This window comes from Patiria miniata, unplaced genomic scaffold, assembly GCF_015706575.1.
Source record: "Patiria miniata isolate m_02_andy unplaced genomic scaffold, ASM1570657v1 HiC_scaffold_3, whole genome shotgun sequence".
Taxonomy (NCBI): domain Eukaryota; kingdom Metazoa; phylum Echinodermata; class Asteroidea; order Valvatida; family Asterinidae; genus Patiria; species Patiria miniata.
The window spans coordinates 35,188,041-35,215,424 of NW_024037069.1; the positions used below are offsets into that span (position 1 = coordinate 35,188,041).

The 27,384-nt window shown below is 38.5% G+C and overlaps 2 protein-coding genes across 4 annotated transcripts; one reads left to right on the top strand and one right to left on the bottom strand.

Moving 5' to 3' along the window:
• Positions 1 to 5: 5 nt before the first annotated feature.
• Positions 6 to 7,747, top strand: LOC119738853 (ATP synthase mitochondrial F1 complex assembly factor 1-like). Its single transcript, XM_038213823.1, has 10 exons — positions 6 to 220; positions 603 to 699; positions 1,049 to 1,108; positions 1,421 to 1,483; positions 1,699 to 1,749; positions 2,016 to 2,063; positions 2,377 to 2,475; positions 3,025 to 3,091; positions 3,287 to 3,327; positions 3,806 to 7,747. The coding sequence occupies exons 1-10, from the start codon at positions 42 to 44 to the stop codon at positions 3,995 to 3,997; spliced, it is 897 nt and encodes a 298-aa protein (XP_038069751.1). The 5' UTR covers positions 6 to 41; the 3' UTR covers positions 3,998 to 7,747.
• LOC119738850 (L-threonine ammonia-lyase-like) lies at positions 6,559 to 26,187 on the bottom strand. 3 transcript variants are annotated; one of them, XM_038213819.1, is made up of 13 exons: positions 26,071 to 26,187; positions 17,708 to 18,019; positions 17,214 to 17,284; positions 16,384 to 16,429; positions 15,476 to 15,661; positions 13,720 to 13,775; positions 12,829 to 12,991; positions 11,827 to 11,917; positions 11,518 to 11,593; positions 10,829 to 10,954; positions 10,006 to 10,173; positions 8,966 to 9,023; positions 6,559 to 8,515 (listed from the first exon to the last, which is right to left on the bottom strand). In XM_038213819.1, exons 2-13 carry the CDS (start codon positions 17,933 to 17,935, stop codon positions 8,405 to 8,407), a joined length of 1,380 nt encoding a protein of 459 aa, XP_038069747.1. In that variant the 5' UTR covers positions 17,936 to 18,019; positions 26,071 to 26,187; the 3' UTR covers positions 6,559 to 8,404. The 3 variants fall into 3 exon arrangements, with proteins under 3 accessions (XP_038069747.1, XP_038069746.1, XP_038069748.1); XM_038213818.1 differs by having other exon boundaries at positions 25,962 to 26,186; XM_038213820.1 differs by lacking the exon at positions 26,071 to 26,187 and adding an exon at positions 21,302 to 21,447.
• Between the last annotated feature and the right edge of the window lie 1,197 nt (positions 26,188 to 27,384).

The window sequence follows — 27,384 nt, forward strand, 5'->3', positions numbered from 1 at the left end:
GCAATAGCGCCCTCTATTGCCGACGGTCCATTTAATTCAATATGGCGGCGCCTATGGTTCGTCAGATTTTAACACAGAGTGCGAGAAATTCGCTCGTGTTTACGTCCTTCAGGAACAGATTTTCGACTGCTCAATGTCATTTGCAGCAGAACGAAACGGAAGAACTGGATAAGAATAAATATTTTGACAAATATGCGGACAAAATAAAGGAAATCCGCAGGTATAAAATTTGCGAGTTACGGACGCGCGGGGGGGGGGGGGGGGGACGGGTTAGCGCGGGGGGGGGGGGGGAGGACCCATCGTTTTTTAACGTGCGCCTACATTTTTTTTATCTGGTAGTACATACTTAACAGAGCTTGATAGCACAGTAACAATCTTAAAATTGTATTATGTAACTAGTCGTATGTATATTATCAGTATTTTTTTAGGCACACCCAACTTACCGTTTTTTTTTACATTCGGACATGGTCTGGCGATAGTCGCCACTGGCAACACCATGTCCGAATGTTACAAAGGTGATAAGTTGGGTCCAAGTTACTCGGACTAGGTCCAGTGAAGGTTGAAACTTGAAGTAATTTTTTTGCTTACATTTTTTGTTATAGTTCGGACCCTGAAAAATTTCAGTCCAAACTGCAGGACTTGAAGGAATCCAAGAAGGAGATGAAATGGCGAGATGAACAAGAATCTCTGAGACCAGCAGTAAGTTTTTTCCCTCACAACATTTATTCATTGTAAAAAAAAAAGAAGGCTTTTAATAATTGTAGAAATGCACAAAGATAAAACATTGTTTTTGTATGAAATCATGGTGGAGTCGCTTAGATCAGAGGGTAGGTCCACATTTGAGTGCTGGTTTCTAAGACATTTAGTGTGGGAATGGTGAAGTTCAAAGATAATCAAATTTGTTGTTTGGTGTTCATTCAAATCAAATACATTCAAATCAAATACATGTACTTGTAGATGTTTAAGAGACCATAAACCAGTTTTACTCGTTTAACAGACCCAGCCATAAAGCTTTGAGCATATTTATCCCTCTTTTCTATATTTACAGAAATCTGACACATCGCAACCACGGCTGCTTAAGACATCGCAACACACATCATCACAAAAAGTGGGTATCAAAATACAATATTTTGACAATTGTATACGGCAATTAAAATATGGGGAAAAACTGTTGGTGTTATATGCAATATGAAATGAGCACATGCTTTATTTTTGGAATATTGAGCGTAGTATGTCGGCAGCAAATCTATACACTCAGAATAAGGTAAGCTTGTATACTGCATTGCTTTTTGAATAACTTAATTTCAACATTTGGAACTGGTGCTGCATTTTCTATTCTTCTCCTGTGCAGTATTTGTTGATGAGCTAAATCTCTGATCTTATCATTTCTGTACTTTGTCCTTTTTGGATTTTGATTTAGAGTCTGGATTCCATCTTGAAGATTGACTTGATTCAGGATTTACCCAAAGAGGAAATTCAGAAGGTCTGTATGACACTGTGTATGTGTGGGGGAATTGAAAACGATTCCTATTTTTGATGTGGATTATAATTTTGTAGAGTGGTTCACCAGTTTTCACTTTGAGGAAAATTCACATTTTTTGGGGAGGGGGGGGGGGGGGTTGCCTGGTTAGATCCCACTAAAAATTCATCACCAGGAAAAAGTTATTTGAATTTATTTTGTTATTGTATTTTGAACAGATTTGGACCCAGTACCATGCCAAGAAAGACTGTATCAGTGCCGTTATACCGGTAAGTTGGGAATGTTAGCTTGTGAAATTGTGGCCAAAAAAAAAACTTCAAAAGGATAAAGTTCTGACTAAAAACAACAGTAAATAAGTACTCAAACCAATTGTACAAATTCACAAAATGTTCCACTTGACTAAATCTTTAAATCTACGCTTTTTGGTGAATCAAAAAGCAATTACAAAAGATATTTCTGACGTTCAAATCTTTTTCCTTTAGTCATCCCCGATAATGCTTTTTAACTTAAAAGATTTTTTTTAAATTTTCAATAGGGCATAACATACGACAAGATTTGTCAAACGGCTCGAGAAAACCCTTTGGTAAGTTGCAGTGATATTTTATTGTAGTATGAGCTGGTTTAATTTGTCAGTTTTGTTTTAACAATACTTTATTAATGTAATAGGCCTATAAGTTCACCAAGGTAGGGTTTTAGCAAGAAACACTGAAAACATAAAACAATTTCAATAAAATGAAACTTATTCAGATGTAATTATGACTATAAAATAAGCTATACAGTGAATATAGAAGTACCAATATTGATTATTGTAGAGTAATTTATTTACTTTCTTTCCTTTTCCGAGTTAATTTTAATCAATGTCTATTTGCTCATTTTGTTTCTTTTTCATTGTATAGTTCCTGTACCCACTGCCTAAGGAGAATGGTTATGAGTTCTTCTTTGCTCAATTTGATAATAATCACAGCTGCTACTTCACATCTCTCATCAACTACCAGGTAAGAATGGAAAAAAGGTGGAGGTTGTAAACAAGTGATCACAAGACAGTCACAAGTCAGTCACAAGTCAATCACAAGTCGGTCACAAGTCAGTCACAAGTCAGTCACAAGTCAGTCCCAATTCAGTCACAAGTCAGTCCCAAGTCAGTCCCAATTCAGTCACAGGTCAGTCACAAGTCAGTCACAATTCAGTCACAAGTCAGTCACATCTCAGTCACAGGTCAGTCACAAGTCAAGTCAAGAGTCAGTCACAATTCAGTCACAAGTCAGTCACAAGTCAGTCGCAAGTCAGTCGCAAGTCAGTCGCAATTCAGTCACAAGTCAGTCACAAGTCAGTCACAAGTCAGTCACAATTCAGTCACAAGTCAGTCACAAGTCAGTCACAAGTCAGTCCCAATTCAGTCACAATTCAGTCACAGGTCAGTCACAAGTCAGTCACAATTCAGTCACAAGTCAGTCACATCTCAGTCACAGGTCAGTCACAAGTCAAGTCAAGAGTCAGTCACAGTATTTTTCACGTAAATGTTATTCTTTATACTTTGTTCACAGGCATTTCAGGAGAATTCTCCAATACTTCTGAGCATGAAACACTACACAGAGCTGCAAAAGGAGAAAGGTACGTGACATGTCAGTCAAACACAATAATATCACTGTTGTGGTGGACACAAATGGCGCCCTCTGTAGACATCAAGCAGCAGGAAAGCAGCAGGAAAGATGTGTACATTGATGTCATTGCCTAATGGAGTTTAATTAGATGAGTTATTGCAGATTTCTGTGATGAACCTTTATTTTTTATCCATTTGATTCTTAGGTATCGTCCTTATGCGAGGAGAAATGGACACAAATGTGATGGTGAGACTTTTTTTACACAATATCTTGACTAATTAATTTCATCTTTTCTCGGTTGTACTTTTGTGAGTAGCCAAAATTGCCAATAATTATAAAACTTTTTAGTAAATGTATAACTTTCCTGTCTGCCTTTCAGCATAGATAAAATTGGACGCTCCCTACTGTAACATCCATCCCCCCACTCCCCCTCCCCATAAAGGGAAAACAAGGTGTAGGCACCTCAAAAATCCAACCATATTATAGCTTGAAAATTTTCTTGTTTTTTGGTGTGTGTGTGGTTGTGGGGGGTTTTTGGGGGGAGGGGTTTGAGGGGGAGCTGAACGCCATCTAACACATGGCGACACTGTTCATTGCTGATAGTGGAAGGACATGTCCCCTCACCGTGGCAATGGCTAGCAATAATTGTTGATACCAGCCATAGTCCAGTAATTCTGTTGCAATTTACTTGATCCCTTTTCGTCCTTTGACCATCACACCACAGAGTGTACAAAACGCGCAGTTCTTAGCCAATCAGCTACAGCTGTACTACGCGACGGACAACCCCGACCGGCTGAAACTGCTGCGGATATTCAACCACCGTCAGGATGAGTTCAGGCACATGGACGTCATCGCACAGCTAGAGAAAAGCACCTTTGAGCTTCCCACGACGTCAACCGACGGGAAAAGCTCATAACCCATAGTTGATTTGTAGCAGCGTGTTTGGTGGTCCCAAAGGGCCAGCTATAGTGTCTTCGTTGTTATCTCACTGATGGTCACTTGCGACTTAGCCTTGTTGTAGACTTGTTAAGAGAACCGGGCACTACTATTTTATATAATATTAATAGCAGGCATTTATATAACGCTTTTACGCCGGAAAGGGGGTATCAAAGCGCTTTACAGTTATTATTTTCCCTGTTTCAACTGGCAAACACTCCTGAAACTTCTCAACTCCCTGGGGAGCATACACGGCCAGTAGGCAGCCATATCGGCACTCTTGGCCGTAATCAATCTCACACAGTAACCAACACTGCCCTCACAGGTATCTACTCCTGGGTGGAGAGAAGCAATGAGTGACAAAGCGCCTTGCTCAAGGGCACACGCACCATAACCCCAGGCTGGACTCGAACCCACAACCTGCAGAATTACCCGCAGTCCACAAATCCAATGCTCCAGACCACTAGGCCACGGCACTCCATGGTATAGGATAACCCTGTTAAGCCAATGATTGGGCTGAATCCGGCCTATGGGCTCCGTGCGCAAGTACCCCATCAACTTGGAAAACTTTTTGGAAAATCAGACAGCGCTGGGCATGAATTGTACTTGAACCCTGAAAGAGGAGTACATTCTCTTTTTAGTTCAGTTTCGTTGCATTGTAATTACACCAGGGGTGTGAGTGACCACTGATAAAAATAGCTGAAAACAGCTGAAAAAAGGTGTACAAAAGCTGAACTTTGGATATCTCCTATACTTTTGTACACAGCAAGTGAGGGAAAAAGCTGGGAAAAAAGCTGAAATCCAAAACAAAAAAAGCTGAAATCAGCTTTAAAGCTGAGTTTTCACACCCCTGTTACACATTAAACCAGGGAGTAAGAAAGTTTTCAAGTTAGGATTTGTTTTAGTAATGTCATGATTATTGCACATAAGTACTGAAAAATATTTCTCAAGTTTGAAAATAGTCTCAATTTTTTTGGCTGTTTTCAGTGGTGAAATATTTGATACAGAAAGTATATGGTCGTGTGAAAGTCAAAAACAAAATGGGCAGTTGTTAAACTCCTTGAGAATTATAACAATCATTCCTTGACTGCTCAACTATTGGAAACTTTTAAGGTAAGGATGGAAACACATCATTTTGTTGATAAAAATATTTACTTTTATTTGTTTTTAGAGCTGCCACACAGCCTTTCCACATATAAATAACAAAAATGTATTCAAGAACTAGCTCTATATTATGTTAACAAACAGAAAATGTTTTACCCACTATTGATAACATGTTAATTTCAAGTTCCTGTAAGAAGCACAAACAGTTGGGGATGAAAAAAAAGACGCGTTAATTTTTACTTTAGGATAAAGTTAACCTTTTAAATACAAATAACTCACTTTTCAAATATTGGTTCTATAACAAAACTAGATTTTTGCTTTGCTTAACTTTCATTTGGGTCATTGTATAAATTTGGGGTCCCTTTTTTTGGTCTGTCAGTCCATTACATCTGACATCTATGATTTTATAATTCTAATGCGCTCCTTAATGCAGTCGTCCTCCAAGAGTGATTATTAAACTACCTACGTAACAAATAAAAAATCACTTGAAGTTATTTCTTTATGATTTTTGAATGGCAAATCATAAAATACCATTGTAACAGGGACAGGAAAAATGTCACACTTTGGACCCTGAATTTATAGAATAACCCATATGTAAATCTAACACAAGGCAGGCTACTCTTCAATCGTCACACCTTCTCCAAACAGTTTGTACAAGTGAAAATAAAGTTCTGCTGTTTTACTACAAACTTCGTTATAACAGTAATTCTGTTAGATATTGTCGTGTCAGTGCAACAAGGTCGTATCTCCTAAAATGGCATAAACCTAAAACGCGAGTTTTAGAATGTCAAAAGGTCGTATCTCGCTTAAAATAACCCTGATGCACACGCAAAGTTAATGGATATCGAGATATGACCTTGTTGCACAAAGCGTATTCGCGCGCGATACGACTTTGTTGCAGAGTCGAGTTACGGCCTTGTTGCACTGACGCGACGATATATAATGTACAGTATTGTTGGGTAAAAAACACCCACTTCACAAGAATATTGTAAATATTTCCGCTTCTCGGCAGAAAAATCATGCTTGGTTGAAATGCTTACCAGAACTGGTAACCAGTCGCAAGCAGTATACCTCACATGGCGTTTTAGTTGGTACCCTTTTTTGCTTAGTCAAACTGTCCTGTGCTTAACAAGTTTCATTGTGCCTTTCAACTTCATGAACTTGCACTGCGGCGTAAATTACATTTGCCAAGTATACTTCGTAAGGATACTTTACACAAATAGTAAAATATGAAATACTGGAAACGGAAAAAAAAGTTGAACAGTTTTGCATTGCCATGTCCAGTGCATTTCTGTGCAGAGAGAAAAATGACTTTAAACTGAAATGACCCTGTTTCCTGATATCAGTGAAATTATGGTCTTCATATTTTATAAAATTGACTTTGCAGGGAAAAAAGTCATAAGAGCTACATATTTCAAGCGGATATATTGTTTTTTAAAAGTTTAGTGTTTTTGAAAACAGGTAACGCACCATAAGTAAGCTGACATGAAGAAAAATACAGTGTACTAGACAAACTTTAATTTTAGTAATTAGTATATTTTACATGAACCTTTCGAATAAATTGCGTCCAAAATAAAGTCCAAATACACAAATATTATACAAATGTAATACAATGTATTTATTTGATTACTCTGGAAATGCATTCAGAATGACACGCAACCATGACTTACTATTCAAACCGGAATTCTTAACACATCTATTTTTTTTCCTTAAAATTTAAAAATCAGACTTGTCTGATAAAAGTCAAATGTAGGAAAACTGAATATAACATCACACACGAGAGAGAATTCCTGATCTAAAATGTTAATAAATACAGACAATGTCATTGCTACAAAACTTGAAAGAAGCCACGGTATATCATATACATTATACTACAAGAAACCAAAATATTTTCCGAGTATATTCAAATCTGTTCTTCTGTTTCATAACTTATTTTTCACATTCACAATCTGAGGAAATATTTGACACAGATATTTTGCAACGTTAATACCTTTTTAAGTTAAAAACAACTCATTACTTTGCTGAATAAAGTATCTGCAATTATTGCTTTTTGTTGGTTCCTAGTGGGAAAATAATCATCTACTTTTAAGAGTTCTTGCTTTTTCAATGCCGGAAAACACTTGCAACATTGTTCTGTGAAAAGTGGTTGAAATTTAATGAAAATCGAACTTCCCCTGCATCATGCATTTCATAATAACTTCCATGCAACTAATGACAACATATAACTGATACATACAATAATTACCGAGAATGTACCTTATTAGGGGGACATTCCCATAGGGTTGTGCACAAACATTTTCCAACTTTGATGAGCCCCAACCCCTTTCTACAAATTTTGGTACGTTTATGTTTTGGACCAGGAGCAATCGATCTGGCTATTTGCGACAAATATTGTGCCTCTAAATAGGAGTTGTGACATTAGGAAGACATTGAAATGTCTCCTTAATATACTAAGGTATAATTTATGAAGAAAAAAAGGCTCCTCAAGGGTGCATCTGTACGTATATATTTGCTTATATTTATTTTTATAGTGGATGAAAGTAAAAGTCACTCACTGTAATTTCAAAAACAAAAATAAAATTGGCAAAACAAGGAAAATGTGCGCATCTTTTTTCTTTTTTTTTGACTTGCAAACAATTGCAGTCACTAGTTTACTTCATATATCAATTTCTAATAATACAGGTAACTGCTCAAATGTTAGCTGAAATAAATTTACAAAATCCCGCACAAACCCAACTCGCCACATCTCTCACAACAGGCTTACTGAGGTTGAGATGAACTGTGGCCCAAACTTATATTTCACTTTCAAAATGGACACCTTTCATGCCTAAAGAAAACACTAAAATACTGCCTTTTATATTACTTCATGTAAAAAGTAAAAACATGCATATTCTACATTGTCAGATACTGACAACTTCTCTCACTTCAAGAAAATAAATCTTGAAAACCAAAAAAAAAAAAAAAAAAAAAAAAAAAAACCAAAAAAAAAAAGTATGGCACATGAAACTACTGCTTTAAATGCTTCCAAGTTCAACGGTCATATATTCAGATATGTGTGAATTTGTTTGATTTTGACAATTGAAAAAAACAAACTAAACAAACCCTTCAAATGCTGATGTTGACGAAAAACTGTATCACACGATAGGATCACATGACCTCAAGTTGTTTCCATGGTGACTAGACAAATATTCAATTCTCAGTACCTCTCTATATTGTTACAAGTGAGTTTCAGTTTAAAAAAAAAGGTTTACCTACAAATAATTGTACAAGTTTTGGCGGCACTTTAAATGCAGTGTGGCCCCCAGATGATTCTGCCGCTAGGGTAGTGATGCTTGAGAGCCCTGTGGAGCTCGTCAGAGTGTTCCTGGTCGCGTGTCTCCACAACGCATTTCACCTGTTTGGATAAATAAGGGACTAGGACTCAGTGGACTCCGTGTATACACAAAGAGGGCGGTATACAGCTTAACAAAGAGGGGGTTTGAAGGACATGTGGACTTCAAAAATGTTAAGTGTCATTGTCTGATCATTTCAGGATACACAATGTCCTCTAGAAACCTAAGGAGTCATCCCGATAATAAACCTGGAAAGATTGCAGAAAAAAGTTCGCCCAAATGTCTCACTTTAATTTTCTAATTTTCAGTCTGCAATATCTGTTGCGTGAACTGTCATGCTCAGTCAAGTATTGGCTAATTAAGGGGATATTTTCTCCACAAATCAGAGATTTTTATCAACATGACTCTTGTCCATTCAGTACATTTACGTCAACTTACCTCAACGTCAACTTACAAAACAGGGTGCTTTGTTATAGTCATCTGCAAGTATCTATTAAATGAAAACAATTTACCTGAACATTGAAGATTTCACTCTTGAGGAACGCTCTCTCGTGGAAGATATCCTTGATGCTGGGAAATAAAGACATTTGTCAAAGTTGACATGAATATTTTACACTACTTCTTAAGACATTTTCAAGAGTCATTAAAAAAAAATATTCTTAAAATGGATACCCCATTCTGATCTTCAAAAAATGGACTTTTTTTTTCTCCTTACGTAAAAAATTATGTGTACTAATTTCGATTTTGGGCGTCTGCAACACTCTGAAAAAGGGCTTTCATTTTGTTAGAGCCAAATTATTGTCTGGCAGCCAATAAGTCAAATTTTGTAAAGAAATAATTCAAATAATTCAATAATTAAACATAACAGGATTTTTTTTGTTCAATGTCTCATTCAAAAATTCTAGCAATTAAACAAACCTGTTTTATTCGAGGTGAAATTTGAAAAAAAGGCACGGTGAACGCATCTTTAAATTTATTTTATATTCAGAGCAATTCAAAGGATTATGTAACTGGAAGAAGGAACACTCTTAAAAAAAATAATCTTGTGATTTCAGAATGAAAATTAAATAAAGAAGTGGATCATACAGTGTTCAGATATTCCATCCTGTTTCCAAATGCAACTTATTCAACTGTGATAAAGGAATTATCTTTCCAATTTGCTGTGATTTGTATTATGATTGACTGGCTTACAGCTCTGGCCAAGTTCGGGCAAGGACCATTAGTCGACTAGTGGTTGATTTGTGACGTACCTTACGCCTGCGCGCTGATAGCAACGTGCGAACGTCTCTAGTCAAACGCTGGTCAAAATGTCATCGCAAAACTTCTGGATCCTTGCTCTCTGCTAGCGTTATGGATGCGCGCGGCTATTGGTTACCAGCAAAGCAACCAACCCCAGTAGGCTGGTTCCAAATAGTCGACTAGCGTAGTCAACCACTGTTGACTAGACAGAGTTCGGGCAAACGTTAGTTAACCATTGGTCAACTATAGTCCTTGCGCGAACTTGGCCTCTGTTGCTGAAATAAACAGCGCCCTCTTGCGGTACTGTACATACCTGATACCCATGGAGCTGATGATGGTGGCAAGTTCTGTGATCCCCCCGGGCCTGTCGCTGACGGTCACCACGAAGCGAGCCAGGCGGCCGTCTGCAGCCAGGCCTCGCTCCAACACGCGGCCCAGGACCGTGGTGTCTATGTTACCCCCGCACAGCGGAATGGCAACCCTGCGGGTCAACAAAATCAGACAAGACATCTTGAATTTTCGTTTGCAATTTCCCCTGTTAGATTTGTGCTATTTTGTGGTTGGCAGACTATGGGTAGCCATTGTTGATTTAAAAAAGCTTAAATGAGAAATTTTATATCAACTATTTGTAAGATGGAAATTGGGCACAGGGAAATTTGGAACAGGGCACGTGTGGTCTAGTGGTGGAGCACAGGATTCACGATCGTGAGGTTGTGGGTTGAGCCCTAGCCGTGGCCATGCGTGTTGTGCCCTTGAGTAAGGCGCTTTACCTCAATTACTCCTCTCAACCCAAGAGTTAAATGGGTACCGGCATTATTCAATGCTGGGAAGGTAACAGACTCACTGTGGAGGAGGTGTGGCGATCCCCCACAGCAGCATATGAGTCTGGCCCAATCACTAACGAAAGAGAGATGGGCACTCCGTTCCTGTGAACACAGGTTCGTCCCCCCTTTACCAGTCAGGGATCACTCAGTGAATAAGTCAGCTTCTGATGCAAATCATCCACACACAAAAACTGAGGCATTCAAAGGAAATTAACCCAGGCACGACGCTAATGTGATCAAATGTTGGAATCCAGTTCCCTGTTTCCCTAAGAAAAGATTTCTCTGATATTTTGATGTCTTGTGGCAACTCACTTCTTGCCCTTGAGTTCCGGCAGCTTGTCTCCAAGGAGCGCGGCCAGTCCAGCCACACCGGCGCCCTCTACGACCGCCTTCTCCATCTCAATCAGCCTCAGGATGGCCAGGGCGATCAGATCCTCACTGCATCACAAAGGACAAACCCAGACACAATCAAACAGGTGCAAGAATGATATTACCTTCAAGGTTTTTTTGTGTTTTGGGAATTCAAAGTTTAACACAAACAAAATCAGTCAAAGAGAAAGGCCATTCTTAATGCGGGATTTCTAAAACCTTTGCTGTGTCCCTGGCTTCAACTCCAGGAGATTTTAGCGCCTCATTTTGGCCACTCCAGCACAATATGTGTCCATGATCTTCTTCGGGAATATCAAATCAAATCTGCTGCCAAATTATGATTTTGGATATTAAAGGTGTCTAAATTCTCAAGCAAGGGATAAAGCCACAGCAGAGACGAAGCAAATGTTTTCAAAATCATCCTTGGGATGACCTGAAAGTTTGTACACAAAAATAACATCATACTTTATCGCAGCAAGCCCTGAAGAAATCTTGAGCTACACAATAAAATGTGTAGTTTTCTTAAGGTAATTTGGGTATCTGTTAGCCTGTGATCCCACAGCTGGAGCCTTAAGTTATAACATTGGGATTATTTCATTTTTGTGGAAAAAAGGAGCTTCTGCTGAGCCTACCTGACAACCACCATCTTATCGACGTAGTTCTTGGCCGTAGCGAATGCATTCACACCAACAGTGGGTACTGCAAGACCTAAATAGCAACAACGAGAAAACAAACATTCCGCTTCTTAATGTCGTTAGATACGGCACAGTGCAACTATAATGTATGCTGTGTATGTATACAAGCATGCATCAATGATAAAACTGTAAATCATGCCTCTAATGAAAGGACACTTAGGTCGTGTCAGTACGTGTGATGATGTAAATTCATCCATTTCACTAAAAGAGGAGGAGCCACACCGTTCAGTGCGACCTTTGACCTACCATCAGCCAATGAGGGGCCAGACCGGGTCCATATGGGATGGCCTGCATCTAAGGCAGCGGAGAAGCTGGGGCACTGTTCACTTTCAACTCCCTGTAAAAATAGTGTTCAAAAAATAAATAAATAAATAAACAGACACAATAATGATAAAGTTCTCTAATGCCATATCTATACATGTTAATAACAACCAATGTATATAATTTCACATCAACAAATAATGAGTTAAATACAACTGGTTGTTTAGCTGATACTATTAACTTTCATTTAGTATACATATAATACTTGACCAGCATTGCATAAATGTAAGACATTCTGGTCAATCTTAAAATTAATGTGGCCTGACGTTGCGAACTTAGCAAGTTCTTCTTCAGAGGCTAAAACTGTTTTAGCCTCTGAAGAAGAACTTGCTAAGTTCGCAACGTCAGGCCACATTAATTTTAAGATTTATATATTTCAGGTCCATCCAGTCACTAAGCAGTTTGCAGCAGTTTTACTTTTTTACATTCTGGTCAAATGAGACAGAACTGGGCAGATGTCAAAATGAGGGTTTGCGGATATTAGGAAAGAGAATAAAATGCTTCTCACAATACTGATTGTTGCACTTCAATCGGACATTCCGTTGACAAGTTATGGCTGTTTAAAGTTCGCATTTTATCAACATGTCAAAACGTAAAATGCTGAGAAAAAGGCCTTTCCAATATTAGTTTTGTAGACGTGAAAGTGAAAGATGCCAATTTTTTCCCTTAAAAAATGCTTTAATTCCACAAGTTTTTACACTATTTCTTTAAAATATGTGTAGTAGATGTATCAATGGTTACAAATATCAATAATTCGAAAAATCGAAAAGAAATCAGCCTCATTCATTTTTTTGCATTTTTCTCCACTACGGCCTGTGTCAATTTCGTTTCATTTTGCCAGAATGCCACACAAATGTCACAAAAGCATGTACAACCCAGTACCCGCCCTATGGTAAATGAATGGCATGAAATCTTGGTGGTGCTTACAATGATAGCTGTTCTAGGGGAAAGGCTTTTCACCGCTAGCGCCACCCCAGCGATGAGACCGGCTCCTCCCACTGGAACGATAACGGCATCCAAGTCAGGGACCTGCTCAACAATCTCCAATCCCATGGTGCCTTGCCCTGAAATGATGTGGGGGTTGTCGTAGCTGAATGCAGGGAATGAAACAAAAATCAAAATCAACGATGTACATGTTGATGTTTCAAATGGACACATTTCTCTTTTTTGTTTGTTCAACCCTTCCCCCATACATTGCAATATTAACATTACAGGCTTTCAAGCAGATCCAGGTGAAAAAGTAGGAGAATTGAAATTTAAAAAAAAGAACAAAAGTAGAACTTTGGAGGACAAAATCAGGATAAAAGTAGGAGTTTTGCAGGCTTTCAGGAGTAGTTTTCCTTGATACTCGCCCATGTCCACAGCATCATAAGCCTCATTTGGCATGTTCTGTACTCACAACACTTGTGCTCCACCCTCAACTAAGCTCTTGGAAGTACAGTTGCAGTACTCCTGCGCCCAAGCCCTTCATTGTGTGATTTACATATGACAGTAACACTGTCATGAAAAAATATTCAATGAGATTTCATTTTGGAGAGTTGTGAGACAAAAAAGTCGAAAACCTAGGAATTTCAAGAAAAAGTAGTAAAAGTAGGAGCGGGGTAAGAAAAACTAGGACAAAGTAGAAATACAGTTTAATTGAATAACTTGTGACTCGACTTTTGACTGGATGGATTGTGATAGACTTGCGATGGACTAGTGAGAATTGTTGACAAACTTTACTACTAATGCCCAATCATTATACACGCACTGGAAATAATTCAAATTCCTCATTCAAACGACCAAGAACTCAATAATATAACAACTTTCAATACTTACCCATTGATATACATTAATCCTTTGTTCTTGCCAATCCGCAAGGCATAGGTCTTTGACTAAAAAAAACATATAAAACAGTCAACTTTTAGTACAAAAAATACAGAAGTGTTCAAAGTGCAATGGGAAGTATTTGAGTTTTGAGAAAGAGACGTCATTGCCAGAAATGGTTGAACTCTTAGAAATGTGCCTGAAGCAACAGAAATGAGATTTTTTTTGTTTCCACCTGGAAAAAAGAAACGTTTTCCATGAAAAAAAAACTGAGTATCCCATTCTATAACTGTTCTGATTTTCAGTAGGCAAAACACAACCAAGCTAAATTTCCAAAAACTTAACCTATTGGAACTACAAGAACAGTCACACTTTACCATATTTTTCTTAATCATTTTTCTGTTTTTCCCCATCATTTCATTCAGTCAACTTCACAACAGGAAATCTTAAAACCACAGATAGTTCATCCATACCTCTAAAATAACCACTGTCCTGCCACATCCTTCAAAAACAACGCAAACTTGCTTTCATGTTGTTCACTCAAGGATTATCAAACGTATTTCCTGGTAGCAGTGAGCTTTTTGATAGTGCTTTTGGTTTGGAATGTCATTGAAAAAAAAAATCACACTCACATCTTCTTTTTAATTTCGCTGAAGGGTACTAAGCCCATAAACTGTTAAATCATGTTGACTTTTAGTAATAAAAGCAGTCATCAACATTTTGACAGGAATGCCCAAGTTACACTTCCTTCTTGTAATCGATTTAAATTACACGTTTGTTATCGATAAACACAGTTGTGGCATACTCTTTCAACTTTCGGTTCTGAGCTTGGACAAGCTCGGGTTCTTTTTATAAGTTCAATTCAGCCGAACATTTTGCAATCCTTTCTGCAAATCCCCAGGCTTCAGAAATTGTAGTGAACATGGCAGGTTTTTAAGGACTTCCCAGCTTTTATAATCACAACTAAGAAATACTTGGCCATCTTCCAAATTTTACAGCGGTTTCCCAACATTCTCTGCATTCAAAGCTCTAAATGTGACATTTCCTGAGAGCATGGATTTTCCTTCTTCAGTAAGGCTTAAAAAAATAGTTCTGCTTCTGATTACATGGCATTTGAAAAATACCGACAGGTAGGTAGTGATTTTTGTTTTTTTGGCAAATTTATTTTGTGTACGATCATGTGGAGGCTTCTGCGTGTAGTCAAGGGTAAAAGGTAGAAATTGATGGTTTTGGGTGCTTTTTCTCATTTTTCCAATAACAAAAATAAGGTAGGGGCTGTCAGAATAGGGTAGGTAGGGAAACCGGAAACAATTTTTTTTTTTTTTGGCCTAAATGGTCACAGTTCTTTCAACCTTCCAAATTTTACAGTGGTGTCTCCAAATTGTTTCAATGAAAAGCGCTAAAAATATGAAATTTTCTTGAATACAACAGAGAACATGCATTTTCCATCTTTAAGACAATAGTACTGTCACATGAATTTTTGACCCATCATGAATGTGGGAAAAGTACCTTTTTTTTTTGGAATTTGATAATTTTACACATTGTTTTTTATCCAAATTGCAATTTGATCATCCTCTTTTTCTACATGAAATACAAAGTCAAGCAAATTCTTTCTAGAAACTTCATGCTTGGTTCCTCGTTCTGCACACAGAAAACCACATGTATTCTTGGTAGCTCTCTTCAGCCTTTGGTCACAACCAAGGAAGCAAGAAAAACCCTGCAACCCCCCCCCCCCCCCCTTCCTTAAAATTGGAGTAACCACACCCACCTCTCCCAAGTCCTGTCCATGGATGATCACAGTGGCGCCGTTCTGCTTGCATCTGTTGATCTTCATGATGGGAGCAATGATTGGCATGACAACGGTTACATGGATACCAAGGCTCTGCCCGTGATAGGACAGTGCCAAGGCGTGGTTGCCCGCCGACGCTGCAATCACGCCTTTCTGTTTCTGCTCCTAAGGACAGAAATGTCAAATGGTGTATAAGTAAAGCGAAATTGAAATGTTGAACATTTGGTACTGAAATGTTCTCTCTATTACAGAGTAATGCCATGCCATTGTCTGTAACGTTTCATGATACCAACTGCACATTTAGTTTTCTTATTACATGTACTTAAAACTGGGAAAACCTTTCCAATTATATTGTTAATTCTTTAAAGACTTTTTTTGTTAAAGATTTGAACACCACAAGCCATAAGCAAGTTTTTGTCCGGTTTGTATTTTATTTCAACAACCACTACATCAAACAGCCTGTCAAATGTTACAAACAAACAAAATGTCTGATGCAGAAACACCCTATTTCATTGTAGTGATTTTCTCAACAATCTTAACAGACATCATGTGAAGATTTCTTTTGGCAGACACATCACATTTGTGATGCGATCAGGCTACATGAGTCGATTGTCGGGAATTTTCATTTGGAGATTCAGGCCAAAATAGGGCCACTTCATCACATCACTTCATCACATCTCTTAGCGTTCCGACTTCCATAATTTTTAAACTAATGATGGTACTCGCATGCGGTTTTCACAGCAGTAATGCTGAGATTGTGCTCTTTTTTCAAATGTGTAAAAAAAAATTGACCACGGTCGACAAACGACTCATTTAGCTTGATCGCATCACATTTGTTGATTCTTTGTCTACAAGAAAAGAGTGACATTCATTATACCGGTACATACCTCTGATAGGGTCAGAAGAGTGTTGCGAGCTCCACGTTCCTTGAAACTGTCATGAGAAAAAAATCAAGGTGAAAAACTGCAGATTTTGGAGTTTAATAGGTTTACAAGATATATCAGCACATTCATCACACGTAACTAAAAAAGATAACGCATGAATTAAACATCAAAGAATAATATAGGAAAGAATGTTGCATCCCGACACCACTTTGTTTCATCATATATCATCTCAAAGGTGGTCAGTCATTGCAAAAATGTTGAAAAGACATGAATCTGGGACTGAGAAACTTTTCCAATTTTGTTAGAAAATACTTTGAAATTCTTCTTGACTGTCCATAGACTTTGTTCACAACCAACAAAGTGGCGTCTGGATACTATAATGCATTCTTCCTGCTGACATGTTACCCTAAAAACCTGACAGAATTTGAACATCAGCCCAATTCAAAGTTGTAAGATGCCTATCCTGTGCTCTTCAAAAAATTGTGTTTTTTTTCTCCTAAACAAATTTCAATTTTAATGAAGTAGTTTTTTCCGGGTATTTAGCCAAGACCATGACTACATGTACTTCATTCTGATTTTGGGGTCTGCAACCAATGATGCAAATTTTGCGAAGAAATAATTCAATGAGTAAATGTTGGTGGGTTTTTTTGTTCAATGTCTCATTCAGAAGTGAATAACGTTTATATTGCTATGAATATAGCAATTGAAAAAAATTCATTTTGGAGGTGAACGAGGAATCTTTAAGTTGATCAAAAAGCTGTGCGCAGTTATTTAGTTTGCAAAATTATTATTATTTTGAAGATGAAAAGCAATGGTCGGTTTGTCATACACACCTGCCAGTTGCCTGCAGGAAATCTTTCTTAAAGTAAACCTCCATGCCTACAATACTCGAGATCTGGGATTTCTGAAACAAACAAAAAGGGGCCAAAAATCAGAACATATCTAGACACACAAGCTCATGGTACATGTTAACACTTATTGAATCTGACTGCCCCTATTACTTCCAGGGGAAATAAACACATTAGTGCCCTCTTTTCCAATCAATATACAGTTTGTGCATCATGATGCAGTTGTGACATATTTTCGTAATTCCACACTCGAGTCACAATTTTCCTGGGGCAATAGTCACACTAGTGAACTCTTCAAAAGTCAATATACACTTGCATGGTTTATATCAAGCATCTCAGAATATTTATCTCATCCAACAAGGGGTGTGGTGAATTCCACACACAAGTCACAATTTTTGTTGAGGGCAATAGTCACACTAGTGCCCTCTTTACAAGTCAATATACCCATGCACTGTTAACATGCAGTGATGTATTCTTACCTGGCAAGGAGTGCGGTGAACTCCGCTCTTTATCTTGTAAGCTGCAGCGCTCACATCCTGAAATTTAACAATGATTGGATTGTCTGGGTCGCAGAATTCATCTTTCAAATCTTCCTCCTCCACCAAATCATTCATGGCTGAGTTTTCAGGGTCTAGTTCCATTTTGATCTCTCCGGCGGCATCTGCCGAATCACCAGGAGACGGAGGTATAAGGTCTTGAATCGGCATCGCAGGGGGGACGGAGTCGACCAATCAGACGCGAGGGCTGACCGACCACCGAGTGCTAGAACAAAACTGGGGTTTCCCAATTACCTGAAAGAACCAATCAACGAAAAGGAAAATGTAAGGGAAATACCACCGACACGTCATCTAACCACTGTTGACTTGGGTAACGACACAAACTCACACATGACTTTCTGCCAAGTCACGTAAATGCTTTTGTAATATTTTGTTTCCTAGGATAGAATTTTCTGGTGTACCAAGAAAAGTACTGTTTGAATTTCAGTTGCGCAAAAACATGGGGAAATTTCCAAGTTGCCAACTTTAGATTTGGAAAGTCCAAAGAGGGAATAACCTCAGTGAATAAGGCAAGGTATGCAATACTTATTTCAAGGTGGATATTCATGAAAAAAAATATAACGGATGCATACATGTGTACCTATATGTTCCCCAATACCTATGTTCCCCAATATCGATGTTCCCCGAAATCCTTACCCTAGCCCTGGCCTAACCCTAATCCTAAGGATTTTGGGGAACATCGGTATTGGGGAACATTTAGGTATTGAGGAACATCGGGTAGGCCCCAAATAAACTTATCATTGATACCACAATTGCACAGGATCTCGGACCGTTGCAAACCTAGGGGTAATTTGTTTTATCAGCTTGTCGGTCGATCCTAGCTGCATCTTCTGTCAGGCCTGTAACCAGGAGGCGGGGGGGGGGGGGGGGGGGATCAAATGACAACACCCCCCCAAAAAAAAAAACACCGGCCACAGATGCATTCTTTCCTTCCAATTGTGTATTTCCATGCGTAACCAACTGTTTATTACATATGAAAAGGTCCACTTTACGGTGTAATGGTCGACTTTATGGTGAATTAAAGGTGCACTTTGTGGTAAAAATGACCCACCCCTCCAACCAGGCTGGCCACGCCCCTGTCAACACCTGTCTTGTGTTACAGCAATAACTCAATTACTCTGAGGATGTTGCATTTGAATCTGGAAATGAAATTAGACAGAACCTGGGCAACAGGCAAAGTTTCAAATTATCTTTGCAAAAAAATATTGATCAAAACTCATTCAAACTGTGTCTCCTGCACTGTAGCAGGACTGCCATCTGCAGTTGGGTAATGAGTGTTAGGAAGCGGGAGGCCCTTTTTCCTTCTTTTTTCCCCCTCCAAAATGGCCGCCCAACCGGGCTGTTTTTTAAGATGGCCACCAGTTTTTTTATTAAATGGCCACCATTGGACTCAGGAAATGACATGCCAGCTTTAAATGGGCTAGATGCAACAAAACAACTTTAAATGGGCTAGAGGACAAAATTATGTCGCTGTTTGAAATTTATCATTTATTCGGTTAAAAAAAAAAAGGAAGGAGGCGGCCTCCAAAAAGGAAGCGGGCGGGGATGCTTAACATGTTTGCTTTTTAATTTGGCCTTATGTGTACATGTACTATGCAGAATTTTGCAGATGTACAATAATGTACTGGTATACATCCTGTCGGTTATTCTATAAATTTGGGGTCCACTTTCATCCCGTCCCTGTTACATCTGATATTTCTGATATGTGTGGATGCATATCCCATTTGTAGTCGTCCTCCAAGAGTGATTATGAATAGCAAACAACAAACCCAACAAATAAGTCATTTTAATGATTCTTGTATGGCAAAGAAAGTACCAAGGTATATATAGCACTAGGACATGAAAATAGTGTCACCCGTCGGAGAGACCCAAAATGTACAGAATGCCCCATAAATGTTAATGGTGGATCCATGTGGTTATGGAATTTCTATGAATAAAGTCATCACTTAATATTTTAAAGCTTGATTCATGGTTTCAGCCCTTTCCTATTTTTATGCTTGACTGCAACACCTTGCTTCCCCAAACACCCCCTCCCCCTCTTCCCTTTTGAAAAATCTTGGCCCTCAATACGCACCATACCCCCTTTGGAAATTCCTGGAACTGCTACTGTATGATGTATCCATATTCATGCATTTTGTAAACCCATTTACCATGACCACTCATTACGAATCCTAACAGAAAATAATCTAACCAGCTGCTATTGTGTTCGGACTTGTGGCATTATGAAAGCCTACTCACTAGGTCAAGGCCGATTGAAGCCCATTAATATAAAATTCACATAAATTTATCAGCGAGTATTTGAAGTATGCATGTTGATAGTAACTATATACAATGTAAATGCATTTATAAATATTGTTGTAGGACTTGTATACAACTGACAAAATCTTAATGAATATTTATTGGACTCCTCTTCAAGCACATGAATTTACAACGTAGCTCCATCACAGACAACACACTTACAATTTGTCGAGCGACATATAGGGTTAGGGTTAGGTACCGTACATGTAAGGTCCAAATATTTAAGCTGAACAATTCTGTTGGTGTGAATTGAGTTCTGGTTTTTCCATTGATAATACAACTATGGTAATTATTAAAACTAGAATAAAGGCTCTAGGTCATTTGAGTCAAATTGGGACAAGCCTACCATTTTTGTGACTCTAGCTAGGCCCATATAAAGAACACAACAGGAACATCCCCCAATTTGCTCTCCTCTGACTGTACAATGTAACTGCATTTACTTGTTAGTGGTCCTCTTGATCATAAATATAGCCTGACCATTCAACTTATCAGAGAGTTCCCACCATTTTTTATTCAACATTTAAAGCTAGCATGGCTAGTGTTTTTTTGAAGGCCCAGTGGTCACTGAATCCTGCAAACTATAGGGCCTACCCAGTCATTGGGAGGGCATTTCATGCGGCACCTCACTCATCACTTTTTGTTGTCATGACTAGACTGTGAGCTGGATGGGAATCTCCGATTTCTCCCACGTACCTCTAGATTGACTTCTCCTTTTGAGAATTTACTACAATTTGTCCCAATAAAAGAAACTGTAATTGCACATGTGTGAGGAAAAATTAAATTAAAAAAATTAGAGCACGAAGAATTTGAAAGATGACAGTGTTCATCATTGTAGTGTTCTACGCCTACCCTTTCTCCAACCTTTCTCAACAAAGCATGTCGACTCAACAAGATGGTGACTCAAAAACGGAAAACCCCGAAACATTCTAGCTGTCATAAAATGTTGGTGTAAATATTTCATTTACAAATTCTATTGCAGTACATTCTTGGAAATCCTTAACGAGCACATGCTGGGGGGGGGGGGGGGAAATTACAGTGAATTGTATTTGCACAGCATTTATGTAGCGACAAAAAATGTTAACGTGACACTTAAAATTCCCGTCCAAATTGTCCAAGAACAATTATAGAAACAGTTCGTAGAAACAGTTTGAAATATCAAGGCACGCAATACACCGTACATTACAAACACCAAGGACGTATTTCCCCCTAGAAATTCACCTGCACATCGTGGCCTGACGTTCATAGAAAGCCTTCTCCAACCTCCAAGACCACAGTGGTGTGTTAACAACCCACAGGCAAGCTCAGCTGTTAGTGAGCCAGTCAGTAAACACCAGCCTCCAAAGCTGGTGACCTTAAGCAATTGTCTGGATTTCAATGTAGGGCCTACTGCATGAATAATTATTTGCCTTGTGGGTGTTTAATGGGATGGGCACGACACGCTTCAATGCTATTGGCTGACGGTTGAATATCTTCTATTCCTGGGTGAGCCCCGGTTTATGTAGGTTAAAAAAAAATAAGGAAAAAATTGTATATGGGGAAACAAGTATGGTTTTTAAGACTTAACCGTAAGTGTCAAAGTGTGGGATTTCTTCAATACGGTACAACATGTAGTACGTACATACATGCATGTCACAATTTCTAAGTTGTTTACTACATTTTTGTAAGTACAGAGGGAAATGTGGTCTTTAATTTTACTGTCAACAGCTGATTGTACCAAACTTAATAAACATATCCCCACTTATTTCTCCAGAAATAACAGACCATATTGCGATCTACATATTGTGACACAGCATTCTAAAAGGCAGATACATGTATCTTTCCCTATATTTATTGTCATTGTAAGTGTTTTTAGTGACTTATTCTAGGGCATTAATTCCCAATTGTTTTCTGGTGAGACACATTCATGTGCGAAAAAGTCGTGTGGCATAACTTATCTTCATAAACTTACTGAAATTGTTTGGGGGGAAGGGGAAGGCCTTTTTTTTCTTCTTCTTTTTTCTCTTTTGAATTACTTTGGTTTTGCAGAGGAATTATTCTCAATTTGTGTTTCGATTTTTCTTTTCGTGTATGATATAATTAAATCAACATAATCAACTTGTCAAGTTTAGATTTGTAAATTTTTGCAGAGAATCCCTAAATGAGGCAATGCCTGAATATAAACTGTCGTCAAAGCCAGAGGGCCCATATATCATATACCACGACCACTGCAAACAGTACTAACAAAAGACATCAAGCTCCCATTGTGTTTCGTTCAATTCATGGATCCTGACAATTTTTTTCAAATCTCTTTAATGGTTCTGTAAATAGAAACTCTTGCTCGCTTTAATAGTCGCAATTTCTGGTCTGTGACCTTACACATAGATTTTTAACTAAATACATCCGCTCTCTGCACCACCATGGTCAAAGTAAGGGATGACCAATATTTGCAAGGACACTTGTTGCAATCTACATATTGACCAGATGATTATGGGTTTACAACGCAGGAAATGAGCTTGCCTAACAAACTGTCAACTAAGGGTACAAAATGTTTCTGTGGTGAATTTGTCCACAACTTCAACAGCACGCAACAGCCAAAGTGTTTGTGCAGCTCATGTGAAAACTAAAAACTCTTAGTCATAACTTAAAATTGCCAATACAAATATATTGGTTTGCAGTCAATGACCTCTGTTCAGATGTTAAAGTTGCTTTACCCCTGCTTTTCAAAAAATTTGACTTATTTCTGTCTTGAGTTCAAAAAGATACATTTCGCTTTAAATTGAAAAAAAAAATCTACATTTTGGGGTGAAAGTCTGTGGTAAGCCTAAGGCGCCTTTACATGCCTTTGGCTGGACCACATTTTGGCTGCGTCCTTCGCAATTCAGCTTCTGTTGTGAGTAGGGACGATAAGCCGCCCCCCCCCCCCCCCCCAAAAAAGTTTAAGGATAGTGAAAGTTGTGCCACTTTTGTTAGCACATGGTTTCCAACTGACATGACTGATGACTTTAACAACTTGAATTGGCCAGACATCTCTCAATGACTATGTCTGATTCAGATACCACTTCCACAGGAAAAGTTGTTAGTAATCGTGGTAATGGGAAATGGTTCATGAGGTACATGTATATATTTTCTCAAGGGAATGTTCAATCATTAATGGCACATTATCAAGGTATTCACATTGCAACAGTCTTAAAGATCAAGGATTATGAATTATGAAGTTTACATAAATTAAATTTGGAAAAAATTTAAAATGAAGCACTTTGACTACTTCATTAAAGGGACACTAGGTCCTGGAACAGCCCAATTGGGCTACAAAACGCGCTTTGAACGAGATGATGATAATCGGAAATAACTTTTAAAAGTAGGATATAAACATCCACACAACTATCCTTTCAAAACTGGGCGTTTTTGCGTTATTCCTGTATTATGCGTGCGAGAACCAATTTCGGGGTCCACTTTTGCGACCCCATAAATTCGAGCTGTTTGGATGCTAGTTGTGATTTCATTCGTACGCATAAAGTGTTCGCCTTTTGCGGACGTTGAAGAAACCACAATATTTTGCTTTGGTGATTGGTCACCAAGCGCTGTTCCCGAGACACACAACGTGTATAGCGTACACTGAGAACGACACGAAAAACGTATTCGTACTCCGTCATGTCCGATGTAAACAAGTGGGGTTTTTTCGTCTTTTCTCGGGAACGGTAAGACATTAGGTTGGTTTCCTTTCAACTAGATGTTTGAAATAGGCTAAGTAAACAATCCAAAACATAAAATTTTGGGGGATTTCAGGACCTAGTGCCCCTTTAAGAAACATACAGTTTATACAGAGTCTACCAATGAACCTTTTACTTTTAGAAGGAAAAACAAACACATTTTATTTACCGTAAGATGTCAGATTTTAAATCCGTCTGCTAACTTTTTTAGGTGATTTGTAAAAAAAAATTCAAATTTTGACATTTTTCAAAAAATACCTATTGCCCACAATTTTAAACGAAGAAAATATATTGGTTTTTTTTTGGGGGGGGGGACTACTTTGACAATGGTGGCGACATTTACACCCCATTAAACTATTGAAAATAGGCCACAAACATCACCACGGTCAAATAATGGGACTAAAACAATTGACCGGGGGGGGGGGGGGGGGTCACTGATTGTTTTAGTATTGTACATTGTATACTACTACTAGTGCGGAGCCCGTCGAAAATGTGCAGCTCGGAAGGGGCAGTGCTCATACAAACAATGCACACGATATTCAATGGTGTTCTTTGTATTGACTATGTACCGGCACTGTAGGCTACTGAACATGCGCAGTGAGTGCTTTTTTGGGGGGACAGACATTTTTACCGTGACGAATCTTTGTCTGGTTCCACGCTAACATTGTTGTTGTTACTTCATGTTAAATAGATGGGAATCAGAACTTTTTAAATTTCGGGACTTTATTTTCGTCATTCCTCCAGCGCCATGAATCAGAAAAAAAGATGAAATATTCTGCAATTAAATGTAGGATTCAATTTAAAACAAGAAAAGAAGACAATTCTTAGTTTTTGGGACAACCTTATCTTTCTAATGGAGATCAATGGTTTAGGCCTAACTTGTATACACAAGCATGAGGGCGCTATATGATCTGCCGACCAGTTACATGGCTTAAGAACAGAAAAAATGCAAGACCGGATCACTGCTATAAAATAAACACTAAGCACTTTGTTTATGTAATTTGTAAAGTCTGCAATAAGAGTTATTTTGAACACATCCTGATCCACCAAATGGCGGCAGGATATTTATGACTCCAAATAAATCAAAAGAATGTGTCATTACACCTTTCGGAAAAAATACATGCAACCTGACGCCACTTCAGCGTCAAGACAATTTTGTATTTCCAAACAAATTGGAAATGTTTCGCAGTTCCAGGCCTATATGAAGAAAAAAGCTTAACAGTACAACTCGTAGCCGAGTCAACTCGTACCCGAGACAACTCGTAGCCGAGACAACTCGTACCCGAGACAACTCGTACCCAAGACAACTCGTACCCAAGACAACTCGTACCTGAGACAACCCGTACCCAAGACAACTCGTACCCAAGACAACTCATACCCACCGATTACTAGTGCGTGCATAGAGCATGGTGCATTGTGTGTCAAAACTAATTCTAATGAGCGATAACTGAGACGTACATATACAAATATCAATTGCAATTTTTTTCAATGCTAGTTGATATAACATGATTTTCCGACACATTTTTGTTATGTCACGGTAGTACAGTGCACTGTGACATCATTTTTGCCCATGAGCCCACGCATTAGTCGACGTGGCTGTGCCCAGCCCTATACCGTGCAAAGTGACATCGTTTTTGCCGGGCCTAGGCGCGCTTTTGTCGGTCAATGTGGTGTACCGTGCAAGGTGACAATACTGACATCGGACCACGTTTTGCTGGTGCACAAGCGGTACCATTTTTCAACGGCATTATGCCTACTTGCAGTTGCACATAATACAATGTATTTGGGCTATGGTTAACGAAGTTTTCAAAAGTTAAGTACATTTTGGCCCAAAATATGCCGGGTACGAGTTGTCTCGGGCACGAGTTGTCTCGGGTACGAGTTGTCTCGGGTACAAGTTGACTCGAATTCAAAAAAAGGGGTGTCAGTCACTGTCAGGTTGCAACTTTTTTCACACTGCTTTCTATGTTTGTGAATTGTCATGGTTGCAACTAGTTATATTATCATGGAGTTGTAGTGATGATGATTGAAAATCATATGATTTAATGCTAGCTTTATGTGGATTCAAATGTCTAAAAAGTAAAATCATAAAATGCATTCCCGCTGACATACACTGACATAGCGACATTTTGCTGAAGATAAACATGTCAAAACATCATCAAAACACATCAATATTGGCAGTAACTCACCACAAGGACGTGATCCTCGACAGTGATCAATGAATAGCACTTGTCAGCCGTTATTTTCGAACCTTTATTGCAACTGCTACAACCTTTAAAATTAAAAGTTAAAACCTACTCTTGCCAGCTGATCGTACGTCAATGTCCTTGTGTATGTTGTACTTTGCACGTTAACAGAATTAGATTTGCATTATACACGTGCCAACGAAGCGTGACGAGGTCATTCCGTCATCAGCAATGCATCCTGGTTCCGGACTTCACTGGAAATAATACGTGCACTTTGTCAGTATGAAAAACGAAAGTGCACGGCACCAGATCATTCCTGCGCGTTGTTGACAGTTTGGAGCATTGTGATTGGTCAATGGGGACAACGCCTACAAAATTGCATCATCCCCGACCTTCTGCTGTCTCAAACACAAGAGGGCGCACTTAACAACACCTAAAAAGTTTGGGGTGTTTATTTTTTCCCCTATCATCAATCATAGTGGGTACACAGTACAGACGTTTAATTGGAGGGAAACTGTTTGTGGGTAACTCGTGGCTAAACCTCCATTGGTAAGTTTTGGTTTATTTTCACGATACCTTTCGAACACTGTTTGTCATACATACTTAGCAACTAGATTGAAATTTCAGTGCTAGTATGCGCACGTTCTGTACATTCACAATTCCCGCCTTTTCTTTCGTTTTTAAAAATTGAGCACCATTTTGTTTTTGCTGCCAAGTAACAAATTCTGCCACAAATTGCAAAGTAAGTATCTCATTTTTTTTTTTTTAATAAGATGGCATTTTATTTAGTCTTAATCTTTGGCTATTGTTGTTTCCAAAGCTTTTTGGAAATATTAGGCAAATATAGTCGTGTTCCCTAACGTACGTGGCGCACTTCGAAGCTTACCCGACTTTCCTCGTGTAGAGTTGCCAAACCTCTTTGTGACAAACCTCAACGTTCATGCAGTAAAATACTGGTACTTTTACCTTATTAATGCTTGCTATTTTACCTCTGTGAACAATTTCAGTTTCATAGATATTAATCCGAAATTCAAAAACGGTGGCGTCCGGAAATTGGGCACAAATTGGCGGAGTGTTCCCTAACGTGGCGCACTTGAATAAATCTCGGAAAATTCCAAATTAACATTTAAAAATTTCTGTAAACTTGATAAATTCTGATACATAATTAATAATTATTATCTCTACGTACATACCCAGCCAGATGTTTGTCAGAAATTTTTTTTTTATTTTTTGGGGGCATTTTCAAAGGGTTCACTTTGCACTTGAAAATAATATCGGAAAATCACGCCAAAATAATCTGTTCATCTAAATTTGTTACGGGTAAATAAACTCGCGATTTATGAACAGGAGTGTTTAGAACTTGATGAAATTTCACTTTCTGTGAAATGCCAGTTAAAACTTTTGCTCTAGTTAGGCGCTACAGGCG

What these genes read in the sequence shown, in the direction of transcription:
- LOC119738853 (XM_038213823.1), top strand. Translation starts at nt 42, where the DNA reads ATGGCGGCGCCTATGGTTCGTCAGATTTTAACACAGAGTGCGAGAAAT. An exon ending in AGAGCTGCAAAAGGAGAAAG is followed by an intron (nt 3,092 to 3,286) that starts GTACGTGACATG and finishes TTTGATTCTTAG; the next exon opens with GTATCGTCCTTATGCGAGGA. An exon ending in AAATGGACACAAATGTGATG is followed by an intron (nt 3,328 to 3,805) that starts GTGAGACTTTTT and finishes ATCACACCACAG; the next exon opens with AGTGTACAAAACGCGCAGTT.
- LOC119738850 (XM_038213819.1), bottom strand. Translation starts at nt 17,935, where the DNA reads ATGCCGATTCAAGACCTTATACCTCCGTCTCCTGGTGATTCGGCAGAT. An exon ending in GGATTAATGTATATCAATGG is followed by an intron (nt 12,992 to 13,719) that starts GTAAGTATTGAA and finishes CCCTGCATTCAG; the next exon opens with CTACGACAACCCCCACATCA. An exon ending in ATCAGCTCCATGGGTATCAG is followed by an intron (nt 9,024 to 10,005) that starts GTATGTACAGTA and finishes TTTATTTCCCAG; the next exon opens with CATCAAGGATATCTTCCACG.